The sequence below is a fragment of the Doryrhamphus excisus genome, linkage group LG4 (assembly GCF_037039965.1).
Source record: "Doryrhamphus excisus strain RoL-2023G ecotype Guam linkage group LG4, RoL_Dexc_Guam_v1.1, whole genome shotgun sequence".
NCBI classification, from domain to species: domain Eukaryota; kingdom Metazoa; phylum Chordata; class Actinopteri; order Syngnathiformes; family Syngnathidae; genus Doryrhamphus; species Doryrhamphus excisus.
The window spans coordinates 23,989,597-24,014,600 of NC_136360.1; the positions used below are offsets into that span (position 1 = coordinate 23,989,597).

Below are 25,004 nucleotides of genomic sequence, written 5' to 3' on the forward strand. Positions count from 1 at the left end.
ATATCCTCCCGTCCAATCAGCGAGCATTACAACAGGGCGTGATTGATGACGTATAATTCAAGAGACGCCAGATAATAAGCTGCGTGCTCTCCAGTGGACGTGGACCTTCGGACATTGCGGAAAAGTAAGTCAAAGCTGACCCGATGGTTCCTCAACGTTCTTATTTGTGTTTCAAATTTATTTGTGAATTAATACGACACCGTTATCATGAAATGATGAAACGGAGACAGTTAGTAGAACACGCAAGACCTTGAGTCGCGGGCATGTTACCAGAACGCCAAACGAGCCTCAGGCCACATGATATGACACTTGTTGCTGCCAGAAAACCTGCTGGCTATGACGCTAAATGGAGCGTTTTGGGAGTGATTAAACTGCACGATTTCCACTTTGGAGTTAGCATTAGGGATCACATACACACAAAACATGGTGCCTGGATGAAATGATAATATTCGCATTGAAAACTATTTCTTATTTAACAACATTATGGCCGCCTGCAAGGAATAATGACATGACATGTCATGAAAAATAGCTGTTGCTATTCCAAACATTGTGTAGTTCCACACCTTTGCACCCAACAGCCACAGCATTCAAGTTATTGTTAAAGGTCAATATTGTTGAATTGTTTTCTACCATTTGAATTGTCTCAGATTGTAAAAAAGACACTTTAAAAGTGCGTTTAGGAAGTCCTGCTGGGAACAGCTTTTTTTGTCTCTTTTTACATGTACTTTGCATTTTGAAGCTTTCATTAATTATGAAATCATGGATGTTTGTGGTTGACTCCGGCTTATTATTAATATGAAAAGTATACGTACTTGATTTATTTATTGCCTAAATTAAGCATTTTCAAGCTTAAGTAAGTATAAATAAGTATTGTATGGAGGCCAGAATTAAAAAAAAAAAAACAAAGGAACTCTCCCAAGGCTAATGTGTGCAAGTCTACATTGTGTCTCATATGTCCTATTTTGTGATATTATGCGTACTATATTGAGTAAAAGTACAGTAAGGGTGACTACGGGGTGATATTTCATGTCGAGAAGGCTGTAATGTTTTATTGTATTTACAAGGTGCTAAACAGGTTCTCTGCGTTCCAACTGTGAAACTATTCCATTTATGAAGCAGGACTCCTACTTGACGGAAGTCAGGGTGGAGACTAGAAGCAATGAAATGAAAGCAGTGATTCCAGTTCGCCGTAACTCTGCTCTTGTCCAACATAATAGATGTCACATGCTAACAATGTGCTAACGTGAAGGAGTGGGACAGGAGCAACTCCAGCATAGCGATTTGATGCTATTGTGCTAACATTACATTTTAGCATCATCATGCTAGGTCGGGCTGTTTGCTGAGGAAAAAGGATGGACGGTTGACAGCTTTTGTTTTAAAATGTGTAGTATTTCCTCTGGGTTTCAAATGAATATCTTAACTATTAGATGATTACAGCTCAAAAAAACTCCACAAGTTGCAAGTAAATACTTGTTTTTGTATGTTTACCGGCAGCACTCATGCATCGTTGCTTCACCCTGACCATTGCCCGGCACAGCAGGCTTCTTTTGAGGACCAAATCCCCACCCGTCCAGCACCACCAGTCCGCCGGAATGTCTGGTCTCCTCATTAACCAGCCTAAATACGCTTGGCTGAAGGAGCTGGGTCTGGCTGAGGACAACCCCGGCGTTTATAACGGCAGCTGGGGAGGCAGCGGGGAGGTGGTCACCTCGTACTGCCCTGCCAACAACGAGCCCATCGCCAGAGTGACCCAAGCCACGTTGGCCGAGTACCAAGAAAGCGTTGCGAAGTCGAGGGAAGCCTGGGAGATGTGGGCCGACATCCCTGCCCCCAAACGAGGGGAGATCGTCAGGCAGATTGGGGATGCGCTCAGGAAGAAAATCAAAGTTCTGGGCAGCTTGGTGTCTCTGGAGATGGGGAAGATCTACGTGGAGGGGGTGGGGGAGGTTCAGGAGTACGTGGACGTGTGCGATTACGCCGTCGGCCTGTCGAGAATGATCGGCGGGCCCATCCTGCCCTCGGAGAGACCGGGCCACGCCCTCATCGAACAGTGGAACCCCGTCGGTCTGGTTGGCGTCATCACTGCCTTCAACTTCCCGGTGGCCGTCTACGGCTGGAACAACGCCATCGCGCTGATTTGCGGCAACGTCTGCCTCTGGAAAGGAGCCCCAACCACGCCCCTCACCAGCGTGGCCGTCACCAAGATTGTGGCCGAGGTGCTGGAGCGGAACAACCTCCCGGGGGCGATCTGCTCCATGGCCTGTGGGGGCGCTGATATCGGCACCGCCATGTCCAAGGATGAGCGGGTGGACTTGCTGTCGTTCACCGGCAGCACCCAAGTCGGGAAGACGGTGGCCATGATGGTTCAGGAGCGCTTCGGCCGCAGTCTGCTGGAGCTGGGTGGAAACAACGCCATCATCGTGTTTGAGGACGCCGACCTGGATCTGGTGGTGCCGTCGGCCGTGTTTGCGTCGGTCGGAACCGCCGGGCAGCGTTGCACCACCACAAGGAGGCTGATGCTGCACGAAAGTCTCCATGACGCCGTGATCGACAGAATCGCCAAAGCCTACAAACAAGTCCGCATCGGAGACCCCTGGGACCCCAGTACCCTGTACGGGCCTCTGCACACCAAGCAAGCCGTGCAGCAGTACCTGGCCGCCATCGAGGAGGCCAAGCAGCAAGGCGGCACGGTCGTCTGCGGAGGGAACGTGATGGACCGTCCCGGAAATTACGTGGAGCCCACCATCATCGCCGGGCTGCCTCACGACTCTGCCGTCGTCCACACGGAAACCTTCGTCCCCATCCTCTACGTCCTCAAGTTCACGAGCGAAGAGGAGGCCTTCTCCTGGAACAATGAGGTGAAGCAGGGCCTGTCCAGCAGCATCTTCACCAAAGATATGGGGCGGGTCTTCCGCTGGCTGGGACCCAAGGGCTCCGACTGCGGCATCGTCAACGTCAACATTCCCACCAGCGGCGCCGAGATCGGAGGCGCGTTCGGCGGGGAGAAGCACACCGGGGGAGGGAGGGAGTCCGGCAGTGACTCGTGGAAGCAGTACATGCGGCGCTCCACGTGCACCATCAACTACAGCAAGGATCTTCCTCTTGCGCAGGGAATTAAGTTCGAGTGACACCTCCTGCCGTGAATATTCATGGCTGCCTTGCGTCACTCCACCGATACCTGACGTAGAGAAGGTCATCCAAGGTTACTATGGAGTAGATATGATTTGGAGATTAGATGTGGACTTTTTCAACTTGAAAAGGTTTTCTGCAAGCACTTAGAAATGGACTTTGTATAATAAATGACCTCATGTACCAGATTGTCAGAAATAAATCTAACTTGTTGTTGCAACCCAAACAATAGAACGGACCATGTTTGTTTTTACTTCACATGGAAATAATCAGTGAAGAGGCCAAAATTACAGACGTATTATTCTATCCAGCAAATCCATTTGGTTGACCTTTAACCCGGCGTAACCTTGGCGTAACCTGCCGTGTGTTGGGGGCAATCGTTGTTTGGACGTCACGTTTTTTTGTACCATTCGCTTTTCTTACACTCGTATAATATTGCATGTAACGAGCTAGGTTGTTTGCTCTGTACCGTATTGTTCCGCACAATTGAATGAGTGCGACTGCTAAATAAGCTGCCATGGGGCCAAAGATTTGTTGAGAACCTCTTTCAAGAAAGGACTACCGTATTTTCTGGACTAGAAGTCGCTCCAGAGTATAAGTCGCACAAGGCCAAAAATGCATCATTAGAAGAAAAAAAACTAAAATCTCTTACCATGCTGTTAACTACTCCCTTCAGAGAGCAGCACAAACTGGGTCTAACAAGGACAGAAAAACGCTGCACAACTGTGCAAGAAGAAACAAGGAAGAATTATTCCATATGATCGGTGTCGGAATCGGTCAATTTCACTCATGGATGATTGGTATGAAAATCGGCAACATAAATCCCTCGTATTTACAAAGTCATAACCAGATTTTCCATGCTCCAAAATACGGAAAATACGGTAATTACCAACTCCAAAAATGGCATTTTCTGCATGTACAACTAATTATTTTCTATAAATATATTTTTTGCTCATGTTTTTGAGTGGAATTGATTCCTGTGGGGAAAAATTCTCCTTGTCTTTTTGTACTTTTGGAAGAAATGAGCGATTATTGGGGTAGCGCAGTACTGGATTTTCAGTAGGTGTAACCATACATGTATTGGTAACTGGATTTTTAGCTTTGTTAGAGGCGCACGGGTTGGACTTTGTGCGCAGTGTTGGGGAGATGACACGAAAATAATCCATCCACTCCAATAAATAAATGATAAATAAACATAACTCTCAGGCCAGAATGTAACTTGACTTTAATAAAGGTCCAAAACTGGGGACTGCCCTTGTTTTGTTGATATCCTGAAAACCCGCTGCCCCCATAATAATACTCCAACTGGTACCTGAAGATGACGTAGTCAGTGTTGTTATGGAACACTGTCCCTTTAATAGAGCCGCTGCTCCATCTCTCATATGCCCCCCCCCAGCAGCTTCATAGTCCTGCTCTGCCTTGCTTTCTCTCCATTTACTCCTCCTTCAAGCCCCAAAGGAAGAACTCCAACCATTGCACTCCTCAAGCCAGAACCCATTCCGTTTGGACGGACACAGACGGAAAACACACACTTCCTGCGCTGCAACACGGTATGAAAGCTTGGAATTTTTTTTTTCCTATAAATGTATTACTGTATTTTTGGTAAAGACTGCAAGGACTACACAACACTATAATAATAATAATTACTGTATCCCATAATAATAATAATAATTACTGTATCTGAAGAGTGAAAGTGAGGCAATTTAGGCAGGATGCAAGAATATTCCATAGCAGGAATGCCTTGCCCACAATGGGTCAATGTTGGAACCTGCCACTAAATGAGTTGTTCCTGTGTAGCAAGAGCTGTTCCCGTACTTCCTGTTTGATTCATTTTCTGGAAATGGAAGAGCACGTCAGTTCATGTTTTATGTTGTTTGCAGCAACTCCGATTGCAGAAGTCCCAGGAATTCCCCTCACCGAGCACAACGGAAGCCATCCGTGTTTTACGTCTTAGTGCAGCGTCTTTGACATGAAGCGGATTTTTCCGGATTGTGTTAGTAAGCATGTAGTATATCACTAGGAAAATGATCAGATCGTATCCCGTAAGTCACAGAAATGTTGAGGGCTCTTCACCAGATCTCCCCTCGCACGGCACCAACAACACAACTAAGTTCACGGGGAAACATACAGAAAACTTCTTTGGGAACTCCAAATGCTGCCTTTGAGGAGGAGAAACCCGGTGGCATTGGTGGCATTGGTGGCATTGGTGGCATTGTGGCCTCGCTCAAGGTTTAACTGTAAAATAAAAAGCATGGAAAATTATACAACAAGGTCTGACCCACTTGGGGCGTACAAATCATCAGAACGACGAAATAATCCACAAAGCAAAATAAGCATCTAATTAATACGATTGTCCGTCTTGATGACACCAGCAAATTTGTGCAAGAATGACCCCCAACAAGTGTGGAAATAATCCAGATAGTCATCAAAATGACAGTAACGGCAGAAAAGAAGGTATCATGTGATTAATGGGAAAATTAAGACAACTTTGGAGAAAAGAATCAGAAAAACTCCACAAAAGGCTGCAAATAATCCACAAAGTCGTAGAAATTGCACTGGTACACTTAAGATCGTTCCTGGTATAAAAGAAGGACCTGAAAGATTCCACAAAAGATAGGAAATAATCCACCAAGTCATAGAAATGGCATTGACACAGCAGTATGGAAGGTGTCACGTACTTCATGCGATTGTTCTTCTTACTAGTAATTAATGACAGCGACAACCTTGTACATAATAATCAGAAAGACTGGAAATAACCCACAAAGTCATAGAAATGGCATTAACACAGCAGTATGGAAGGTGTCGTGTAGTTCATGCGATCGCCCTTCATACTGGTAGCTCATTAATGACAGCGACAACCTTGTACATAATAATCAGAAAGACTGGAAATAACCCACAAAGTCATAGAAATGTCAGTAATACAGCAGAACAGAATTGTTCATTGAATTAATATGATTGCCCCGTCTTGAAGGTAATTCATGATAGCGGCCACCTTGTGCAAACTAGTCAGTAAGACAGGAAATAATCCACGTAGTCATAGAAATGCCAGTGGTCCAGCAGAAGAGAAGGTGTCATGAATGAATGAACGAATGAATGAATGAATGAATGAGAGAAAGAAGTGGTTGGCGGAGCGCTCCACCCTCTTGGGGACTTTTTTTTCCCCCTCGGTCAATAATCCATGTGGCACGGAAGCCGTGGCTCTCCCTGGTATTTCTCCTACCTTCTTGACGTCAGAAGCCATTTGTGAGGGTTACCCTGGCAACGGCCAGCCTCCCCAGGCGATGTCTGTTGGATAAGACGGGCCCGATAAAGCCTTTTAAGGCCCTGCTGTTGCTCCACCTTCTAATTGCCTTTCATACAATGGAAATATCGCACGGTGGCGGGGTGGTGGTGTTTGTCGGGGATGGCGGGGTTCACGGGTGCAGATGAGAAGAAAAACCATCATCCTTCAGCATCTCCTTTTAATCACCCACACATTGGTATTATTTTTAGCCGTTCCAGCATAGTAGTTCTTGGACTCCGTTCTTCCAGTTGCATTGAATGATGAATGATCGGAGCGGATGCCGGCGTGATTTGCATTCATCCAAAACAGCATCCAGGGTACAAGGCTAAGCCTTGTTAGCTTTGTTTGTGCATAGTCAATATGATCTTGACAGTTAGCATGCTTGGCTTTGCATCGATGCAAATGCTGTCATGTGGCGTGTAGGCGACAATAGGGTTGTGCGACCGTACAGTATGACCCGCCGTGCTATTTAAAGCCCAGCCCACATGTGTCTGTCTCTCTCTTTTTTTCAAACCTGAGCTATTGATGTTCTATTTTTATAGTGTCAATTTGCCCCCTCCCCTTTTGGTTGCCAAGCAATGGACTGAGGGACCTGATTGGCCGAGGATGTGCCTTTGGACACTGATTCGGAATCTCGGCTTCGTCCTTTTTTTCACTGACTTCACAAAGGAAATGCATCATTTTTCATCCTTGAGCAATTTCAGATTGAATTTAAAACATGATATTCCATACGAGAGCTTTATTATGGTGCATACCCGAGGCTAGCGATCATGGTGAACCAGCGGTTCTAACGGATCGATCAGAACAAAAGGACTGTACCGTACTAATGACGTGTTTGGAGGGAAACCAGTTTGACACACCTAAACCACTGCTGTGTGTCAATTCAATTAGGACTTCATCTGACCCCCATGCCCCTTGCCAAAGGAAACACTTTCATCTTCCCCCCATTGATTATGGCTCGTGCGGAGATGGGGAAAATCCTACCCCGCTGCTCGCTTTCATTGGCCCCATTAAAATTTCATCTTGGCCTAACGGAAAGAGATCTGTTCCCATGCTGCCATTTTGCAGAATGGACGCTTAGAGGAAATTTGGCAGTTTGGAGATCAATCTCAATGGTGACATGTTGTGTCAGCCCAGCACCAAAGAGAAAACAACACTATTGCTTATCAATTATGAGCAACATTATTGTATTTTTACCTCGGTTAATGTCTGCCCTGGTTAGCATTCAAACTTTTTGCTCAACTTTTGCCTTGGTTTGCCAAGTAATCCACAAAATCATAGAAATTGCAGTGATACACCACAATGGAACGTTTCATTTCATTCATCATTGCCTCACTTCCCACTAATTCAAAAATAGAATTCAAAATATTGCAAAATAATCATAAAGACACCACAAAAGAATGGCAATAACCCACATAGTCAAAGAAATCGCAGTGATACTGCAGAATAAAATGTTTCATTTGATGAATGAATGCTCTTCTTTCAAGTAATGAATGCTAACTAATCATAAAGACACCAAATAAGACTGGAAATAATCCATATAGTCATAGAAATTGCAGTAATACAACAGAAGGTGTCATATAATTCATGTGATCACCCCTTGTTAGTAATTAATAACAGCAACCTTATCTAAAATGATCAGAAATGTGTCACATAAGACTCACTGCAGCAACCTTGCTCAAAATGTCACCATATTAGTTATTATATTCTGTGTGCTTACTTTTGTTTAGTGAAACATTTCTTTTGGAAACCAACCATCGACAAATGGGCGCTTAGGAAGTAAGTACGCAGTGTGAGTACTGTACAGTAAGTACGGAAGTAAAAACATATTTGATCTATTGATTGACATAGTTATATTTTACAAATCGTTCTCATTTAAGCAGCTCCTTGGTATTTGAACAAATGAATCAGTGTTTAAAGTCGATATCTCCCATGTGTTTATGATTTGCTTCCTGTATCCTAGTCGGTTTCCTTTTCAGAAGGGGGGCTGACCGACTGTACCATTTGCAAATGGGGGGCACTTGCGTATTTTTAGCTTTTTCCATTAGCTGCATCAAATGGTATTATTGAAACGATAATGTAGAAACCTGAATATGATAGTAATAACCCCGATTACCGATGGCTACAATGTGTTACTTTGTGCTGGGACAAAGAAAAGTGCACACATTTCCCGACATTGGACCCCCGCTCTGCGTCGGCTGTTGCCATGTTCCCGCTTTCATGGGTGTGGTGATTAGCTTGCTTGGGGACATTTTTGACAAATCTGGCCAAAGTGACGTGAGCTCCGGAGCCCGGAGAGCCTCCCGAATCCCCCGATAAGAACCTTTCCATCCGCTCACAGGTTTTGGTATGGTTGTCGTGTGATGACGGAGAGGTGTAAAAAGGACTGAGGAGGAGAAAAAGCCTGTTTCAGGTGAGGACGTGCAGTCTTGTGTCATTTGTGCTGATGGCAGTTTCCTGCTTTGGCACTCCTGTCATGGCACTTCACAAAATGTCATCTTGTTGAGTTCAACAGCATGGAAGATATCGACAACAACAAAATGTCATTTTGCTAACCCTATATGTTCTATAAACTTCTCTACGTATGTTAGAACTGCCTCCTTGTGTTTGCTAGGCTTTTCACTTTTATTCATCAAAAGAAAACACAGATTTAACAATACAACAATAGGAGACATCACAATATCAACAAAATAATACCATAATTACATACAAGTATCAGGGCAAATATAAAGTTCAATGTTCTATGTCACAAAACAAAATCAAAGTTGAGTTATTTTGTCTTCCTTGAGGTAACACTTTGTAAACAATATCACAAATATATATAAAGCCGGCCCTTGTTTGAGCACAATATAGCATTTGATATGAATAAATGGAATATTTTCATAGTTAGAGCACAGGACACCTGTTTGAATTTGTAGATATAGTTTATAACATTAGAGCCCCGTAGACATGAAATAACAACCCCATAGTTGCTTTTACACTCCTATTAATCACGGTTTACATCACATTAGGCAACTTTTACGCTGCAGGGACTCAAGACAGCTGCTAGCTAATGAGCTAACCAGTTTGTCTCAAATATATTTCTTAAATGAAAAAAACACCACTTCCACACAAGATGAGAGGAGAACTTTTTTCCCACTCTATCACGTGGGGCATGCCATGACTGCCTTCATGCAGTGTAATCATACATCAAAATATGTTTTAATATTTTTTCTGCTTTTCCTTCGAGTGGTCAACAGTGAGTCAAAGGCATGAATTGACTTGGCTTAGTTTTTACACCAGATGCCCGACACAAGCCTTTCATTCATCAGGGTTTGGGATCGGACATCTCCAGAGGCTGGGTGTTGTGGCCCGAGCTGGGAATCAAACACCATCATGGAAAATATTCTAGGAATGTATAAATCATCAACAGTCAACAGTGGAACAAAATGAACAACAGCACAACAACAAAAACACATCTTGTGAAAAGAAACAGAGTAGAAGAGAAGTGAAACATATTGATCAGCTCCAATACTGATACTACCATCGGTATCAATATTTGGATGTAATCTGCCCACCCCTTCCTACTTTTCACGTCTTGGCAACTGACCACAAACAAGCGGCCATATTGCATCCTGTCAGTGAATCCTTTATAGCCGCTTTTCCAGGAACTTTTATTACCAATAACCTTTTTTATACCCTGATAAAATCATCTGTCTCGTTTGCTTTTCTACTGCCTGGCTCAAGAAACACTCAACAATTTATTCAAATCAGGCTGGTGACATATATTTACATTCATGTCAGGTCAATGAACAAACAGTACTAGAATGGATCTGGTCCTGCTAAAGACCACTTTGTAGACCCTGGTCCTGCTCTGTCCCCAGGTGGCTTATGTCCCACGAACTAAAAGTAAATGATAAAGCTATAAAAGACGCTACCTTGGTGTCATGGCCGCCCATATGTGTAAAAGCTGCTCTGGGCGACTGACTCTGTGCTTCCAGGGTCGGCCATAACCTTCCTGGCGTCCCAGCTGATCCGATGCCAAGAGCCTCTGGTGGGGTTGCGTCAGCCAGGGGGAGTGTGACGTGTCTGCTGGGCAGCTGAACCAATGTGACGGCCTGGCCGCACTGATGATCGTTAGCATCAAACTCCTCTCCGGCGTATGCGTTGCGTAACAACGTGTCCAACTTGAAATCCAACTGGTTGTGGGACAATTTAAAAGCGTCTGCACACAATCAAAGTCCCGACTTTTGCAGGGTTTCACAGCGCAGAGGAAGGGATGGACTAATTGTTGAATTATAGAAAATGGATGTGAAAATGTCATCTCAGAGGGTTGGATGGAAATGGGGGGGGGCGGGGGGGGGCTTGCTAAGTGCTGCGTGACCCACTTTTGGGCTCCCCAAGCTATAGCAAGAGGCTACGTGCACAGGGATGGACGTGCACAAGTGGAATGTTTAACTGGAATAACACACATCCTCATTTGTTACACACACAAATCCTCTTGTGTGTGTGCGTGTGTGTGTGCGTGTGCATGAGTGACACGGCCATGACATAGAAAGTGCACTGCGTAGGTTTTTTCCGGGTACTCCAGTTTCCTCCCACATTCCAAAAACATGCTAGGTTAATGTTAGGTTACATGCTGTTGGTCAGGGGCACAGTTGGACAATTTCAAAGGTCCCTGGCAAAAACGTACCCCAATTTCCAGTGTAGAATCAGTGAGGAAACGATAGCGCTTTCTTTGGCAGGAGCCAATCACAAGCTATAAGGGAACTCGCGACGAAGTTGTCAACCCACCCATCAGAACTCAATATAACAGTCATCTTGGATAGAAGGCTAAAATCATCACACGGCAACTTAACACTCAAAAGCTAGCTAAGAAACATATAGGACAAGTCTCTGGCGAGTGGTGAGTGGTTAGCGCACAGGCCGCACAGCTGGGAGACCCATGTTCAATTCCACCCTCAGCCATCTCTGTGTGGAGTTTGCATGCCCCCCCCCCTCGTTCCAAAAACATGCTAGGTTAATTGACCACTCCAAATTGTCCATAGGTATGAATGTGGTTGTTTGTCTATATGTGCCCTGCCATTGGCTGGCCACCAGTCTAGGGTGTACCCTGGGATAGGCTCCAGCATGCCTGCGACCCTGGTGAGGATAAGCGGTAGAAAATGAATGAATGCATCCAAGCACTGTGCATGATTGAGTATTATAATTGAGTAAGTATTTAGTGTTTGTTCATGTCCTAAGTGGGACATATTTCATGAGTAAGTAAGTAATTAGTGTTTGTTCATGTCCTAAGTGGGACATATTTCATGAGTAAGTAAGTATTTAGTGTTTGTTGGTGTCCTAAGTGGGACATATTTCATGAGTAAGTAAGTATTTAGTGTTTGTTCATGTCCTAAGTGGGACATATTTCATGAGTAAGTAAGTAATTAGTGTTTGTTCATGTCCTAAGTGGGACATATTTCATGAGTAAGTAAGTATTTAGTGTTTGTTGGTGTCCTAAGTGGGACATATTTCATGAGTAAGTAAGTATTTAGTGTTTGTTCATGTCCTAAGTGGGACATATTTCATGAGTAAGTAAGTAATTAGTGTTTGTTCATGTCCTAAGTGGGACATATTTCATGAGTAAGTAAGTAATTAGTGTTTGTTCATGTCCTAAGTGGGACATATTTCATGAGTAAGTAAGTATTTAGTGTTTGTTCGTGTCCTAAGTGGGACATATTTCATGAGTAAGTAAGTAATTAGTGTTTGTTCATGTCCTAAGTGGGACATATTTCATGAGTAAGTAAGTATTTAGTGTTTGTTGGTGTCCTAAATGGGACATATTTCATGACTAAGTAAGTATTTAGTGTTTGTTGGTGTCCTAAGTGGGACATATTTCATGAGTAAGTAAGTATTTAGTGTTTGTTGGTGTCCTAAGTGGGACATATTTCATGAGTAAGTAAGTATTTAGTGTTTGTTGGTGTCCTAAGTGGGACATATTTCATGAGTAAGTAAGTATTTAGTGTTTGTTGGTGTCCTAAGTGGGACATATTTCATGAGTAAGTAAGTATTTAGTGTTTGTTGGTGTCCTAAGTGGGACATATTTCATGAGTAAGTAAGTATTTAGTGTTTGTTGGTGTCCTAAGTGGGACATATTTCATGAGTAAGTAAGTATTTAGTGTTTGTTGGTGTCCTAAGTGGGACATATTTCAAGCATCTCAGGAAAAGGTCAGAGCTGGCTCAGGTGGCCTTTTTGAGCCCTGCTGGGGTTGTTTGAAGAGCCAGACCCCCCAGCGGCCCCCCAACCTGCTCCACCCTTTGTTGCTTCCTAAACAGGATCCAGTATTTGTTTGATGCGTGTACCGTAGTAGTACTACCTGCTACATTTATCCTGTTTCTCTCTCACTTTCTTGCAGGTGTCAGCTGGTGAGTGAGCGAGGCCGTGGGTGTGTGTGTGTGAGTGTGTGTGTGTGCGTGGGTGTGTGCATGTGTGCGTGCGTGGGTGTGCGTGTGCGTGAGGGTCGCTCGGTCAGCGTTGGGATCGTGGTGTGACCTGAACACATCCGAGGAACAATGAGTGAGCTGGAACAGTTGCGGCAGGAGGCGGACCAGCTTCGCAACCAAATCCGGGTAGGACCACGCCGTGCCTTAACGTGTATGATGTTAGACTGCTTGCACGCGAGCGTCACCATCACCATCATCACCATCATCACCATCATCACCATCATCACACGTGCTCGCCGATTGTGACGCAGACTCTTAGAGATGAGACGGTGACGCACGCCGCATCCTGTTTGCTGTTTTTATGATGAATGGCACAAAGACTCTGATTGACCTCATTCATCCAATACGCTGTTACACGTGTACCTCATTCATCCAATACGCTGTTACACGTGTACCTCATTCATCCAATACGCTGTTACACGTGTACCTCATTCATCCAATACGCTGTTACACGTGTACCTCATTCATCCATCCAATACGCTGTTACACGTGTACCTCATTCATCCATCCAATACGCTGTTACACGTGTACCTCATTCATCCAATACGCTGTTACACATGTACCTCATTCATCCATCCAATACGCTGTTACACGTGTACCTCATTCATCCAATACGCTGTTACACGTGTACCTCATTCATCCATCCAATACGCTGTTACACGTGTACCTCATTCATCCAATACGCTGTTACACGTGTACCTCATTCATCCAATACGCTGTTACACGTGTACCTCATCCATCCAATACGCTGTTACACGTGTACTTCATCCAGCCAATACGCTGTTACACGTGTACTTCATCCAGCCAATACGCTGTTACATGTGGTACATTTGTTTGCAGGATGCCCGGAAAGCCTGCAGTGACTCCACTTTGTCCCAGGTAAGAAAACCCAAATTGTGTGGAATAGAGCTGCAACAAATGAATTGATGATTAATTGACCTCTTTCTTGGTATTGGATTAATTGGGGTTTTTTAATGAAAAAAAAATACATTTTCTGATATTAGGGCTGCATACGGAAAATCAAAGTATTGCACCTATTTTTTCTGGATTTATTTTATTTCTACGATGTACCACAGGTCAATAAAATGAAACATTCTAAGGGGGCCTTGGAATTGTTCTGACATCCATCCTAGATAAATAAAAAAAGAGTCTTGCACACTTGGAGGCAGAAGGAGCACCTCCCATCTCTGGCTCCTCCCAACCTGCCCACCTTGGACCTGCTGTGTCTTTTTCTTTGTGCTAATTTGTGGTGTAACAGATTGGAACCGGCAGCATAAAACCCTGATCGGAGCATTCCTAGTTTGTACTGGGGGGGGCGCTGTGTGCGTTTGCGTGGCCGCTGACAGTACTTCCCGTTTTGTGGCAGATCACAGCTGGTCTGGACTCGGTGGGCCGGATACAGATGCGGACGCGGCGCACTCTCAGGGGCCACCTGGCCAAGATCTATGCAATGCACTGGGGGAGTGACTCCAGGTAGCGTAGTTATTCCTCAATCTATGCAAACGTTAGCTCTTCTATCAACCTTCCTATGCATTTGGCTTTTGACTGGGAGGGGACTTTGGATGGCCTCCAAAATGCATTTTTTTCATTTCCTAACAGATGAAAAGTATCATAGTTGTCATATTTGTTCCACCTTTGTATGACTTGCTATCTACGTATATGTTTGTAATCTGCATACCTGTGGCTTCTAAATCTTTCTCTCTGTCCATCTGTCTCCCAATGCCATGCACTGGGCCGGGCCAGTGAAGGGAGTCCCAGGTGTGGGGCCATACGGCTACTACTGCTAGTACCACCACCACCACCTCCTCCACTAATATGACTAATACCGCCATCACTGACTGGCACCTCCTACTTGCCGTACCTCCTCATTGCGACCACATGGATTAATATTTCCGTGTGACCTTAAAGATGCAGTTTGTTGAACTATTGAGTGATGATGAGTCAGACCAAACACCACAAGGATTTGGCGCATCCTAAAAATGTGCAAACTGCGTTTTTAACCGTTGCACCAAGAATGAACAACACACATGATGCATGAAGTTCCCCGAGACCAGGGCTGTCCGAACTCCTTCCACTGCCGCTTCCACTCCTTCCGCATGCAGAACAATGAAGGACACCGATCTCGCGTATATCAGTATATGCTAATAAAGTATTATATATAATATTATGTCCCATTAATAATGACTACATTTTATTTTTACAGTACAGTAATCCCTCGTTTATTGTGATTCATCGGTTCCTTTTCACTGGTATTACCGAATATAGTAGGCGTAATAAGCTGCAGCATTACTGACACCTAGTGACCAGTGTCCAGTACTACATACCACAATGTCCTTGTTTCTTCTGAATGCTTTATATTTGTATCATGCTTCATTTAGACATTTTTAGGCTTGATTTTGCTTCATTTAGACTAAAAATGCTTTTTGACACATAAGTCATATTTTGCCTCATTCAACTGTGAGACAGCGCTGATTTACAAATGAATATATTTTGGTCAAAAAAACAGGAATTGAGTGAAGTGGCGAGGGATTACTGTATATAAAAATTAGCTGCGGACTAAAAATGGACCCCGGGCCACACTTTGGACACTCTTGCCCTCGACTTTATGATTCTGGGGAATTCCACAATCTCAAATGTTTATATATATATATATATATATATATATATATATATATATGGTGCAACCACTTTGGACTATTTTATCTTTTCAGTGTGTGTGTGTGTGTGTGTGTGTGTGTGTGTGATCCAGCAGGGGGTTATTTAGTACACAGCTACTGACATTAGCGCTTGGTCCCTCTCCGCTGGATTGGAGCACAGCCCCAAGCCCGAGGGAGGGAGGGAGGGGGGGCACTTCCTTTCCTTAGAAATCAGGAAACGTGATCTGGGCGTTTCCACACTCTGTCGTCTCTCCTTCTATGTCCTCCTCCTCTTCGTCTGATCTCTCACATGTGCCGTTTCTTTAGTTGTACTGACAATGTTTACTTTGTAAACCAAATGTCCATAAGGAAAACCACATGAGCGTTCCGTAGCGGGAACCACGACGTCAATTACACCCCATCACTCACACTCTACACAGGAGACATGAAGGATATACAAACTATTGCTTTCATCACTGGGGGTGTTGCAAAAGATGGAGAGACGGGCTTCATGGTAGAAAGTTAGCTAACCACCAAAAGCGGTAAGACGCCGGCCGACCGCAAACGATGACTGGAACAACAGCAGCTGACTGGCTTTGCTTCGGAAGCACGGCATGCATGCTCCATAGGGCACTGTGTTATTCCAAAATACATCCTCCTCATTGACGTTTGCTGTCATTTCCCTCAGGCTGCTGGTCAGTGCCTCGCAAGATGGAAAGCTGATCATCTGGGACAGCTACACCACAAATAAGGTCGGAGATTGGCCCGTCGTTGGCGTAGCTTTATTTTCTATTCACTGGCCTCCAAGTGACCATTGTCCCCACAGATGCATGCCATCCCGCTGCGCTCTTCCTGGGTGATGACCTGTGCCTACGCCCCCTCTGGGAACTACGTGGCCTGCGGGGGCCTGGACAACATCTGCTCCATATACAGCCTGAAAACCCGCGAGGGCAACGTGCGCGTCACCCGCGAGCTACCCGGACACACAGGTGGGCCAAACCAAGGAATGGCCAAGACCTTGGAGTGCATGCTGTTGCAGTTTATACTTCACCGTTTATACTAATTAGGGACGTCCCATAATCATTGGTACTCACAATTAGCGGCCCAATATGAGCAGAACAATGCAATATCGGTTAATATCGGTATTGGTGCCGATAATTATCATTCTGAACTTTGGAGCAAATGCCCCAGGGTTTGAATCTCCATCCAAAATACAAAGTGCTCAAGCCAGGCATCAGGATGCGGATCAAAAGATCCGCTGTGGCGACTCCCAAATCAGGAAAAAGCCTAAAGAAACAAACAATACCCTGACCACTAGGTGTCAGTAATGTTACATTATTGCAGGGGGGGGCAAATATTGAGTTAACAAAAATTGTCCAGGAGGGGCCAGAACATATATCTAACACATAATTTTCCTTGAATGATTAGTCTCATTTCATCTGTGTTATACTATATATATATATATATATATTATATATACTATATAAGTGCAGTACTATATTATAAGTGTTATACTATTAGCTCTCGTGTCCCTTTTTTCAGGAGTGCTTTAAACATCACACCACATCAAACTATGTCATTTCATTTTACAGTTTTTTTTTTTTTTACTAAATAAGACATCCGAGTTGAAATACTTACAAAGCAACTGGCGGGCCGGATTCAAACGCTTGGTGGGCCTCATGTGGCCCCCGGGCTGTAGTTTGCTCACCCCTGCGTTATTGCGACCATAGTGTAAACATGTCTAATGAACGCTATTTGTCATAACTTCATATGCAAATATCAAACATAGCATTGGGAAAGCTCCTATACATTTAGCAAACAAGAAAAATAAATGTAGTTATTCAAATAATCATTTGCCTTCAAAGACAGGCAAGTTGAAATCTAGCACACGTGCAGCACACGCGCAGCACACGCGCAGCACACGCGCAGCCCTCGCCTGCGTGCGCTACTTCCTGGATGGGATGGTGTCGGTGCAGCCAAGCCACGTCAACACGACTCACGGATGCGTCTCCTCCTGCAGGTTATTTGTCCTGCTGTCGCTTCCTGGATGACAACCAGATCCTCAGCAGCTCTGGAGATACCACCTGGTGAGGGTCCATCTTAGCCACCTTTAAATGGACGCCGTCACGCCCCCGTGGCGGCCATGACGCATGGCGCATGCAGCAACGGCTAACGTGCTAACATGACACTTACATCTTAACATGCTAGGCTAGCCTATGACACAATGACAACAATACAAGAGCTGGAATTGATGGGCTTTTGTTTTAAGATGTGTAGCGAAGCCTTTGGTGATTTCATCATCATCATCATCACCCTGAAGTCGGCCGGTCATTAGCGTCATGCAAATGTACAATATTTCCTTTCCATCACAATATATGTATATTGCAATATTATGTATATATCTTCTAGATATCTTGTTGAACCTCTTCTTCTACTTCTTCTACTTGTACTTGTACTTCTACCTGTTCTTCTTCTACTTCTACATCTACTTCTTCTTCTACTTTTTCTACTTGTACTTGTACTTCTACTTCTACTTGTACTTCTACCTGTTCTACTTCTTGTACTTCTCCTAATACTAATACTTCTTCTTCTTCTACTACTTCTACTTCTTCTTCTTGTACTTCTCCTAATACTAATACTTCTTCTTCTTCTACTACTTCTACTTCTTCTTCTTGTACTTCTCCTAATACTAATACTTCTTCTTGTACTTCTCCTAATACTTCTACTTCTTCTTCTTCTTGTAGTTGTAGTTGTAGTTGCATTGTGACATCGTTCCCATTGTTGCAGTGCATTGTGGGACATCGAGACGGGCCAGCAGGCCACGACGTTCAGCGGCCACACGGGAGACGTGATGAGTTTATCCCTGAGCCCGGACTACAAGACCTTCGTGTCCGGCGCCTGCGACGCCACCTCCAAGCTGTGGGACATTCGTGATGGCATGTGTAGGCAGTCTTTCACCGGACATGTGTCCGACATCAACGCCGTCAGCGTGAGTCTCGCACGCGCACGCACACGCACGCACACGCACGTGGTTCTTAATGGTAAACACGACATTTTCACAGCTTGCTTTTTCTCGTGGTGTAAAGTATACAGATGTAAAGCAGATGAAGCAGATATATTTCCATCTATTGCTGTCATGTATGACAGCCTGTCAATCATACAAACGTACCCACTGGTGTAAAGTATGAAGCAGATATATTTCCATCTATTGCTGTCATGTATGACAGCCTGTCAATCATACAAACGTACTCACTGGTGTAAAGTATGAAGCAGATATATTTCCATCTATTGCTGTGATGCATCAAAGCCTGTCAATCATACAACTGAACACAAGCAGCCTCCTAAGAAAATATGATTTTCATGTTTTGCTGCAGTTCTTCCCCAACGGGAACGCCTTCGGCACGGGCTCGGACGACGCCACCTGCAGGCTGTTCGACCTGCGTGCCGACCAGGAGCTGATGATGTACAGCCACGACCACATCATCTGCGGCATCACATCCGTGTCCTTCTCCAAGAGCGGCCGTCTGCTGCTGGCGGGATACGACGACTTCAACTGCAACGTCTGGGACACTCTGAAAGGCGAACGGGCAGGTACGCCCCCACGCCACTCTTTCACTTTCACTTTCACTTTCACTTTCCAGCTTCACGCCCATGGATGGGAATACTAATGATTGGGATTATTGGGAAGGCTTTTTCATGTTGCCATTAGGTGCTAGCAGGAGAATTTGGAGGATCATTTGGGAATTAGGCTGCAACTAAACAAAATGTTGGGAATGCCGTCAATACTTACAATACAATACCTACAAAAGGAGTAGGAAGAAGCAAAGCTTATTAAATCCTACCCCTCCATCTGCTACTTTTACAATCACTAACTCTTACATTTGTTCACTTCCTGCTTTCCTAATATAGTTTAAGTTTTTTTATTATTATTATTTTATTTTATTTTGTCCTGTACTGAAGTAGGAGGTGATATGACCGTCCAATGACGTCCAATAATGGCTACCATAGTATTTATTTGTTGTTGTTGTTGTTTTCTTTGGATTACTTGATAATCTTTTCTTCTTAGTTATTCATTTGCTTCTTTATCATATTTTGTTGGGGTTTATTAGTAGTTAATTTCATTGGATAACATCTGCAATCTATTTAGTATGTAATAATAAACATAAGAAGGTTGGATGGACATCAGCCTGTAGGACATCAGTGGCCTTTTCATTGTACTTTTATACATTATACTTCAAGTCAAGTTTATTTTTGAAGGACACTTTACCTTTTGACTCTTGTTCCCATCACGTAGGTGTGCTAGCGGGCTACGACACTTTACCTTTTGACTCTTGTTCCCGTCACGTAGGTGTGCTAGCGGGCTACAACACTTTACCTTTTGACTCTTGTTCCCGTCACGTAGGTGTGCTAGCGGGTTTTGACTCTTGTTCCCGTCACGTAGGTGTGCTAGCGGGTTTTGACTCTTGTTCCCGTCACGTAGGTGTGCTAGCGGGCCACGACAACCGAGTGAGCTGCTTGGGCGTGACCGAGGACGGCATGGCCGTGGCCACCGGCTCCTGGGACAGTTTCCTACGGATCTGGAACTAAACCAACCCTCGTCCCGGCCGGCCTCCTTCACCACAACCCCCCCTTCACTGTGTCAGCGCCGTGAGATGCTAACACCTCTACCATCTCTCTACCCGCTTTTTATCTACCTTTGGCCACCATGTCGAAAAATAGATGAGGGGAAATACTTTGTAACAACATTAAACTGTAGGAGGGCCCAATTTACCCAAATCCTCATCCTATTCCCGTAGGGTGATGGCTATTCATTTTAGTCATTTAGTCATTCATTCATTCCTCTATTAAGTCATTCATTCACTCATTCCTCTATTAAGTCATTTATTCATTCATTTTCTACCGCTTATCCATTCACACCCACATTCATACCTATGGACAATTTGGAGTGGCCAATTCACCTAGCATGTTTTTGGAATGTGGGAGGAAACCGGAGTACCCGGAGAAAAGCCACGCATGCAAACTCCACACAGAGATGGCCGAGGGTGGAATTGAACTCGGGTCTCCTAGCTGTGAGGCCTGCGTGCTAACCAAGTCATGTATATTTATATATAAAAGACAGTTTATATGTATAGCATAATGTGTGTATGCATCATATATCATATGGATTTGTTTTTCCATAATCACATTTAGGGTTCATGTTTGCTTTCTACTTATTCACATTTTGACACAAGCTAGTGGCTTAAACAGCGTAATGGTGTGTGTGTATGTGTGTGTGTGTGTGTGTGTGTGTATGTGTGTGTGTGCGTGTGCGTGTGTGCGTGTGCGCGCCTATAAAAGGCCGGTTAGAAGAAGAGGACCTCTGGCATTCGTCAGCATAAAGTTCCAGACCAACGCTCCATAGCAAATAAGGAGCCCCTACGCCCCAAACGTGGGAAGGGACACGGAATGACATGGAGGACTCTTTCCAAATCCAAACAGACGTACCAACAAGTCCTGGTTTTCAAGAAGGCGTGAACTACAAGGACGTGAACTCCTGTGCCATCAATGGAGAAGTACCTAACTTTAAGTACTTCTCCTTTGGGCTGAAAGCTAGTAAGCTGTACTTTGACTCCACAATTGAGTACATGTGACTTACTTTCACTTTCCTTTTTGCCCCCTGAAGCGTCCCTTGTTGGATGCTTGGACCTCTCGTGTCATCTCAGGTGCCTGGACCACCAAAAACACAAAAAACAACAAACGTCTGTACCGCTACTTCTCCATTCTGCCTTACAGAAAGCAGTATTCGCTACAAATACTACCAAGTACTTCACTCTAGCACGGGTTTTCCAAAATATGTTAATGAATCAGCTGTTTGGTAGATGGAATATGGTGGCAAAATCTGCGTATTTAAGCTAATTCTATGTGTTTTGGTCTAAATGAAAGCTTTTCAAGCACAAACATGGCTAATGAAGTCAAATACAAATATACAGAAAAACTACAAATATCAGGCATTCGGAAGATGCACTCAAAGTCATGATACGTGTCAGTAATGATAAAAAACAACAAGGTGTAAATCATTATGTCTTATTGTCTACTATATCGGCTAATAGCAGTGGAAAGGTGACTATAGGGGTGTTACTTCATGTCTAGAGGGCTCTGATAATGTTCCAGGTTTTTTTATGTGCTAAGTAGTAGGGATGCTCTGACGAGGGGTTTTTGCCGCTGATTCCAGTACCAACCACAAAGATTATGTATCTAATTATTTATGATGAGTGCCATTGGCTGGGGGGCCCTGGTGGGGGGGGGGGCGTTAGGACAAGTCTAAGGAAGCTTAACTGCTAAGGTGCCCAAAAGTAGGTCATTTCATGGAAACTGGCCAATGGATGGGAGCATCCCTGTCTATGTAAATATTCCAATAAGGATTCCTACTTTAAGGAAATTCCTGGGAGCGGATGATGAACGAGGGATTGTATCATTTTTATCACTAAATTCTGCTTTTTCTAGTTGAATGTTGATATTCTGGCATAAGTTCCTTTTACGCAGCCTGTTGGTCTGAGTTGCTGTTCTGTATGAAAGGCACACATTAGGGAGGAAATGAAGCAGGTAGTTTTCCAACTTGGGTGGTTGTATCTGTTTGGACAGTTTTCCCGCCTGAGGACGTAGAACCAGAAACCCTTTTCATACGACGACAACACCAAATAAGGGCACGAAAACCACTAGGCAGTTTTACTCTTGCAGAGGTGGCATTCTACTGCCTTTTTTCCATGTCGGGGGTCTGTGTTCCAGGCATTTTCCACCATGAGCCGTTGTATCAGACCCCCCCCCACCCCCCCCCTACACTGCCAGCTGCCATTTTGCCACCTTTTTGTCCTTGTTGCTGTTCTGTGTGAACAGCACTGACGCGGAATAAGGGGATAAAATGTTTTTCTGTGTAGCTGTTCTGTATAAAAGTCACCAACACAATAAAAGGAGGGAATTGTGACCAGGCATTTTTCTATCTTGTGGGGGGGGGGGGTAATATCAGATGCCCACTGTTTGTGTAAAAGGCACTCACACTTCATGATGGAAGGAAATCCATCAGGCTATATTCCAGCTTTGTATCCATTTAACCTTTCTTCTGGCTTTTTTTTTTTGGGGGGGGGGATGCGCCAACACAATCGGGATGAAATTTCCAAGGCACTTTTGACATCTCCATCAGCAGTGTAGCGCATGGACCAGGCGACTTAAACCGGCCTAAGTCTCCATGGGGCCCTAAGCTAAATTAGATTTACACACCCTTACTAACACACAGAAAAAACAATGACTTTGTCTTTTTGAAGTTCGTTGCTCTTGGGGGGCGCCCCGGTGATCACAGGGCCCTGAGCAGGTGCTTAGTTGGCTTAGGTCTTGGGTTCTGGCATGGCAGTCTCTTAACCCCAACTTGGTCCTGGTTTGGTGAGGTGGAACGTAGTTCCGGTTATTTAAGAGTTTGCCTCGAAAAAAAATCAAACCTCATAAATCGCTCTTTCGTATCACTGCGCGCTGCGTGCTGCCCTTTCGTGTGTGGTGAAGGTAGCTGCGACGCTAGCATCTTCATCCGCTGTTGAATACAAGATGGCCGCCATCTTCTTCCGACTAAAGAGGAAAGCCGGTAACGCCGAGCGCTTAGTAAGGTAAGTTTTTTTTTTTCGAAGAAGCATTTTTGTGATGCAAACGTATTATTCTTGAACGCAGTTGTTTTGAGAAGCCACACCCTTTAAGTGGCCCCAGCAACTAACCGGAACTACGTTCCTCATCACCCGAATCCGACCAGAACCGGACTCACGGGACCGACAGGTAAATCACTGCGGATGGCAAAGTCGTACAACTTCACGTCAAAAAAGTCCTGCTATCGCTTTTAAGCGTCGTCACTGGTGACAAATCTTATTCGGGAGCTGTTTGACACTTTGAAGCATCGTCGTTGAGGATTCTGGGGTGAAGAGCACCCAAGCGTCCGTTAGCTTTAGCATGTAGCTTAGCAGCCTAGCTTAGCACGCGCAGCCTTTAATCCCACCATATTCATATAACAAATGAATGTTTTTGTTTGTCCAAAAATCACTTCCACCGGTTGATCTGTGTGAAAGGCGCGATACTGCACACTTTGGTGTCGATTAGATACCAAACAAACACAGGGACAGTATCGCCGATACGTTATATTTGAAAATGTTCCCGTCATAAAATTTTCGGTAAAAATCACAAAATGATCCATCATGTTTGTCATCACAATAAAACATTGTACAGTTTTTTGAACAAAAAGTACAATTTAAAACTATTGATGGAAATGACAACATTTGTACAAATGGTGAAATATCGATCTTATCACGCACGTGCACGCGTGTCAGCCTCAGTGCCAACAGTGAAGTGGAAACAAAAGCAAGGTCTCGTCACAAATGGACTTTTTGGGTGACGTCACGATTCTCTCACGCCGACACGTCACATTCCAATGACGTCATAGCCCTTTGCCCTCATAATGGATGCTTCCTTTTTTGTCAATGTAGAGTGGCTTGGTGATCACTTCTTTTAACCAATAAAAACAACAAGCTCATGTTGTGGTTTGGATGCTTTTCACACTGGAACACGTTTATGTCGACATGTTAACCTGTTTATATGGACAACCCGTTTATGTCGCCGACCAGTCAATTGGCAACACATTTATGTTGTCAACCTATTGACATGTTTGTCATCGGTTAGGTCGTCAGCAACCCGTTTACGTCGGCAACCTTTCTACATGTTATTCTCCGAATCAGTTGGTGGACAACCCGTTTATGTTGACAACCTACTGCCATGTTTGTCAACAATTTTCTTGTAAAATCACAACTGTCAAATTGTAGTTTTCGGAAAAGTCAGAATTTTAAAATTCTTTCTAATATGACATTACTCGTGTATATTTCAGACTATTTTATTCTATTAATACTAATTCTATTTTTTCAGGGACTACAACTTTTTTGAGTCAAATTCCTACTTTATACCCTTTTCCTGTCAAATTACAGTTGCTGTCAAAGTGCAACTTTATTGCATTACAATTAAAAAAAAATTACATTAAAAAATGCTGAGTTTCTTTCACATTTTCCCCCCAGTAATACAACTTTAGTCTCTTCAAATTCAGATTTTATATGCTTGCCAAATTACGACTGTTGTGAAAGTACAAATTTATTCATAAAATAAATGATAAATGATGCATTTGTATCCATATTTATACATGTCCAATATCGGCTTTTTTGCCCAAAAAACGATATCAGCCGATGCAGTTACCGATATGTGTAACATGACATATCTGCTGTGATGGAATGAACACGTGTTGTAAACAGCATTATAAAAATATTTTTATATATTTATCATCAGGAAAAAAAAATCAGATAACGCTATCAACTGATATCACATTTTATGCTGATATCAGGCATCACTAAAATAAATACCGTATTTTCTGGACTATACGTGGCTCTGGAGTATAAGTCGCACAAGGCCAAAAATGCATCATTAGGTGGAAAAAAACA

At 43.9% G+C, this 25,004-nt stretch overlaps 2 protein-coding genes across 5 annotated transcripts; both read left to right on the plus strand.

Moving 5' to 3' along the window:
* The first annotated feature begins 42 nt into the window (after positions 1–42).
* Positions 43–3,473, plus strand: aldh7a1 (aldehyde dehydrogenase 7 family, member A1). The gene is made up of 2 exons (XM_058072524.2): positions 43–124; positions 1,495–3,473. Exon 2 carries the CDS (start codon positions 1,500–1,502, stop codon positions 3,126–3,128), a length of 1,629 nt encoding a protein of 542 aa, XP_057928507.2. The 5' UTR covers positions 43–124; positions 1,495–1,499; the 3' UTR covers positions 3,129–3,473.
* A 1,079-nt stretch (positions 3,474–4,552) lies between these two features.
* LOC131129228 (guanine nucleotide-binding protein subunit beta-4) lies at positions 4,553–21,488 on the plus strand. Of its 4 annotated transcripts, XM_078790427.1 has the most exons (12): positions 4,601–4,679; positions 8,754–8,825; positions 12,790–13,003; positions 13,718–13,756; positions 14,244–14,350; positions 14,621–14,635; positions 16,202–16,265; positions 16,340–16,502; positions 17,534–17,600; positions 18,301–18,502; positions 18,888–19,104; positions 19,994–21,488. In XM_078790427.1, exons 3-12 carry the CDS (start codon positions 12,947–12,949, stop codon positions 20,098–20,100), a joined length of 1,038 nt encoding a protein of 345 aa, XP_078646553.1. In that variant the 5' UTR covers positions 4,601–4,679; positions 8,754–8,825; positions 12,790–12,946; the 3' UTR covers positions 20,101–21,488. The 4 variants fall into 4 exon arrangements, with proteins under 4 accessions (XP_078646551.1, XP_078646553.1, XP_078646554.1 ...); XM_078790425.1 differs by lacking the exon at positions 8,754–8,825 and having other exon boundaries at positions 4,553–4,679; XM_058072529.2 differs by lacking the exons at positions 4,601–4,679; positions 14,621–14,635 and having other exon boundaries at positions 8,650–8,825.
* Positions 21,489–25,004: the final 3,516 nt, after the last annotated feature.

Bases quoted from the DNA above. Each gene is read 5' to 3' on its own strand.
- aldh7a1 (XM_058072524.2), top strand. From the start codon at position 1,500: ATGCATCGTTGCTTCACCCTGACCATTGCCCGGCACAGCAGGCTTCTT.
- LOC131129228 (XM_078790425.1), top strand. From the start codon at position 12,947: ATGAGTGAGCTGGAACAGTTGCGGCAGGAGGCGGACCAGCTTCGCAAC. The intron at 16,503-17,533 runs GTGGGCCAAACC...CTCCTCCTGCAG, and splicing joins CGAGCTACCCGGACACACAG to GTTATTTGTCCTGCTGTCGC. The intron at 18,503-18,887 runs GTGAGTCTCGCA...GTTTTGCTGCAG, and splicing joins CCGACATCAACGCCGTCAGC to TTCTTCCCCAACGGGAACGC.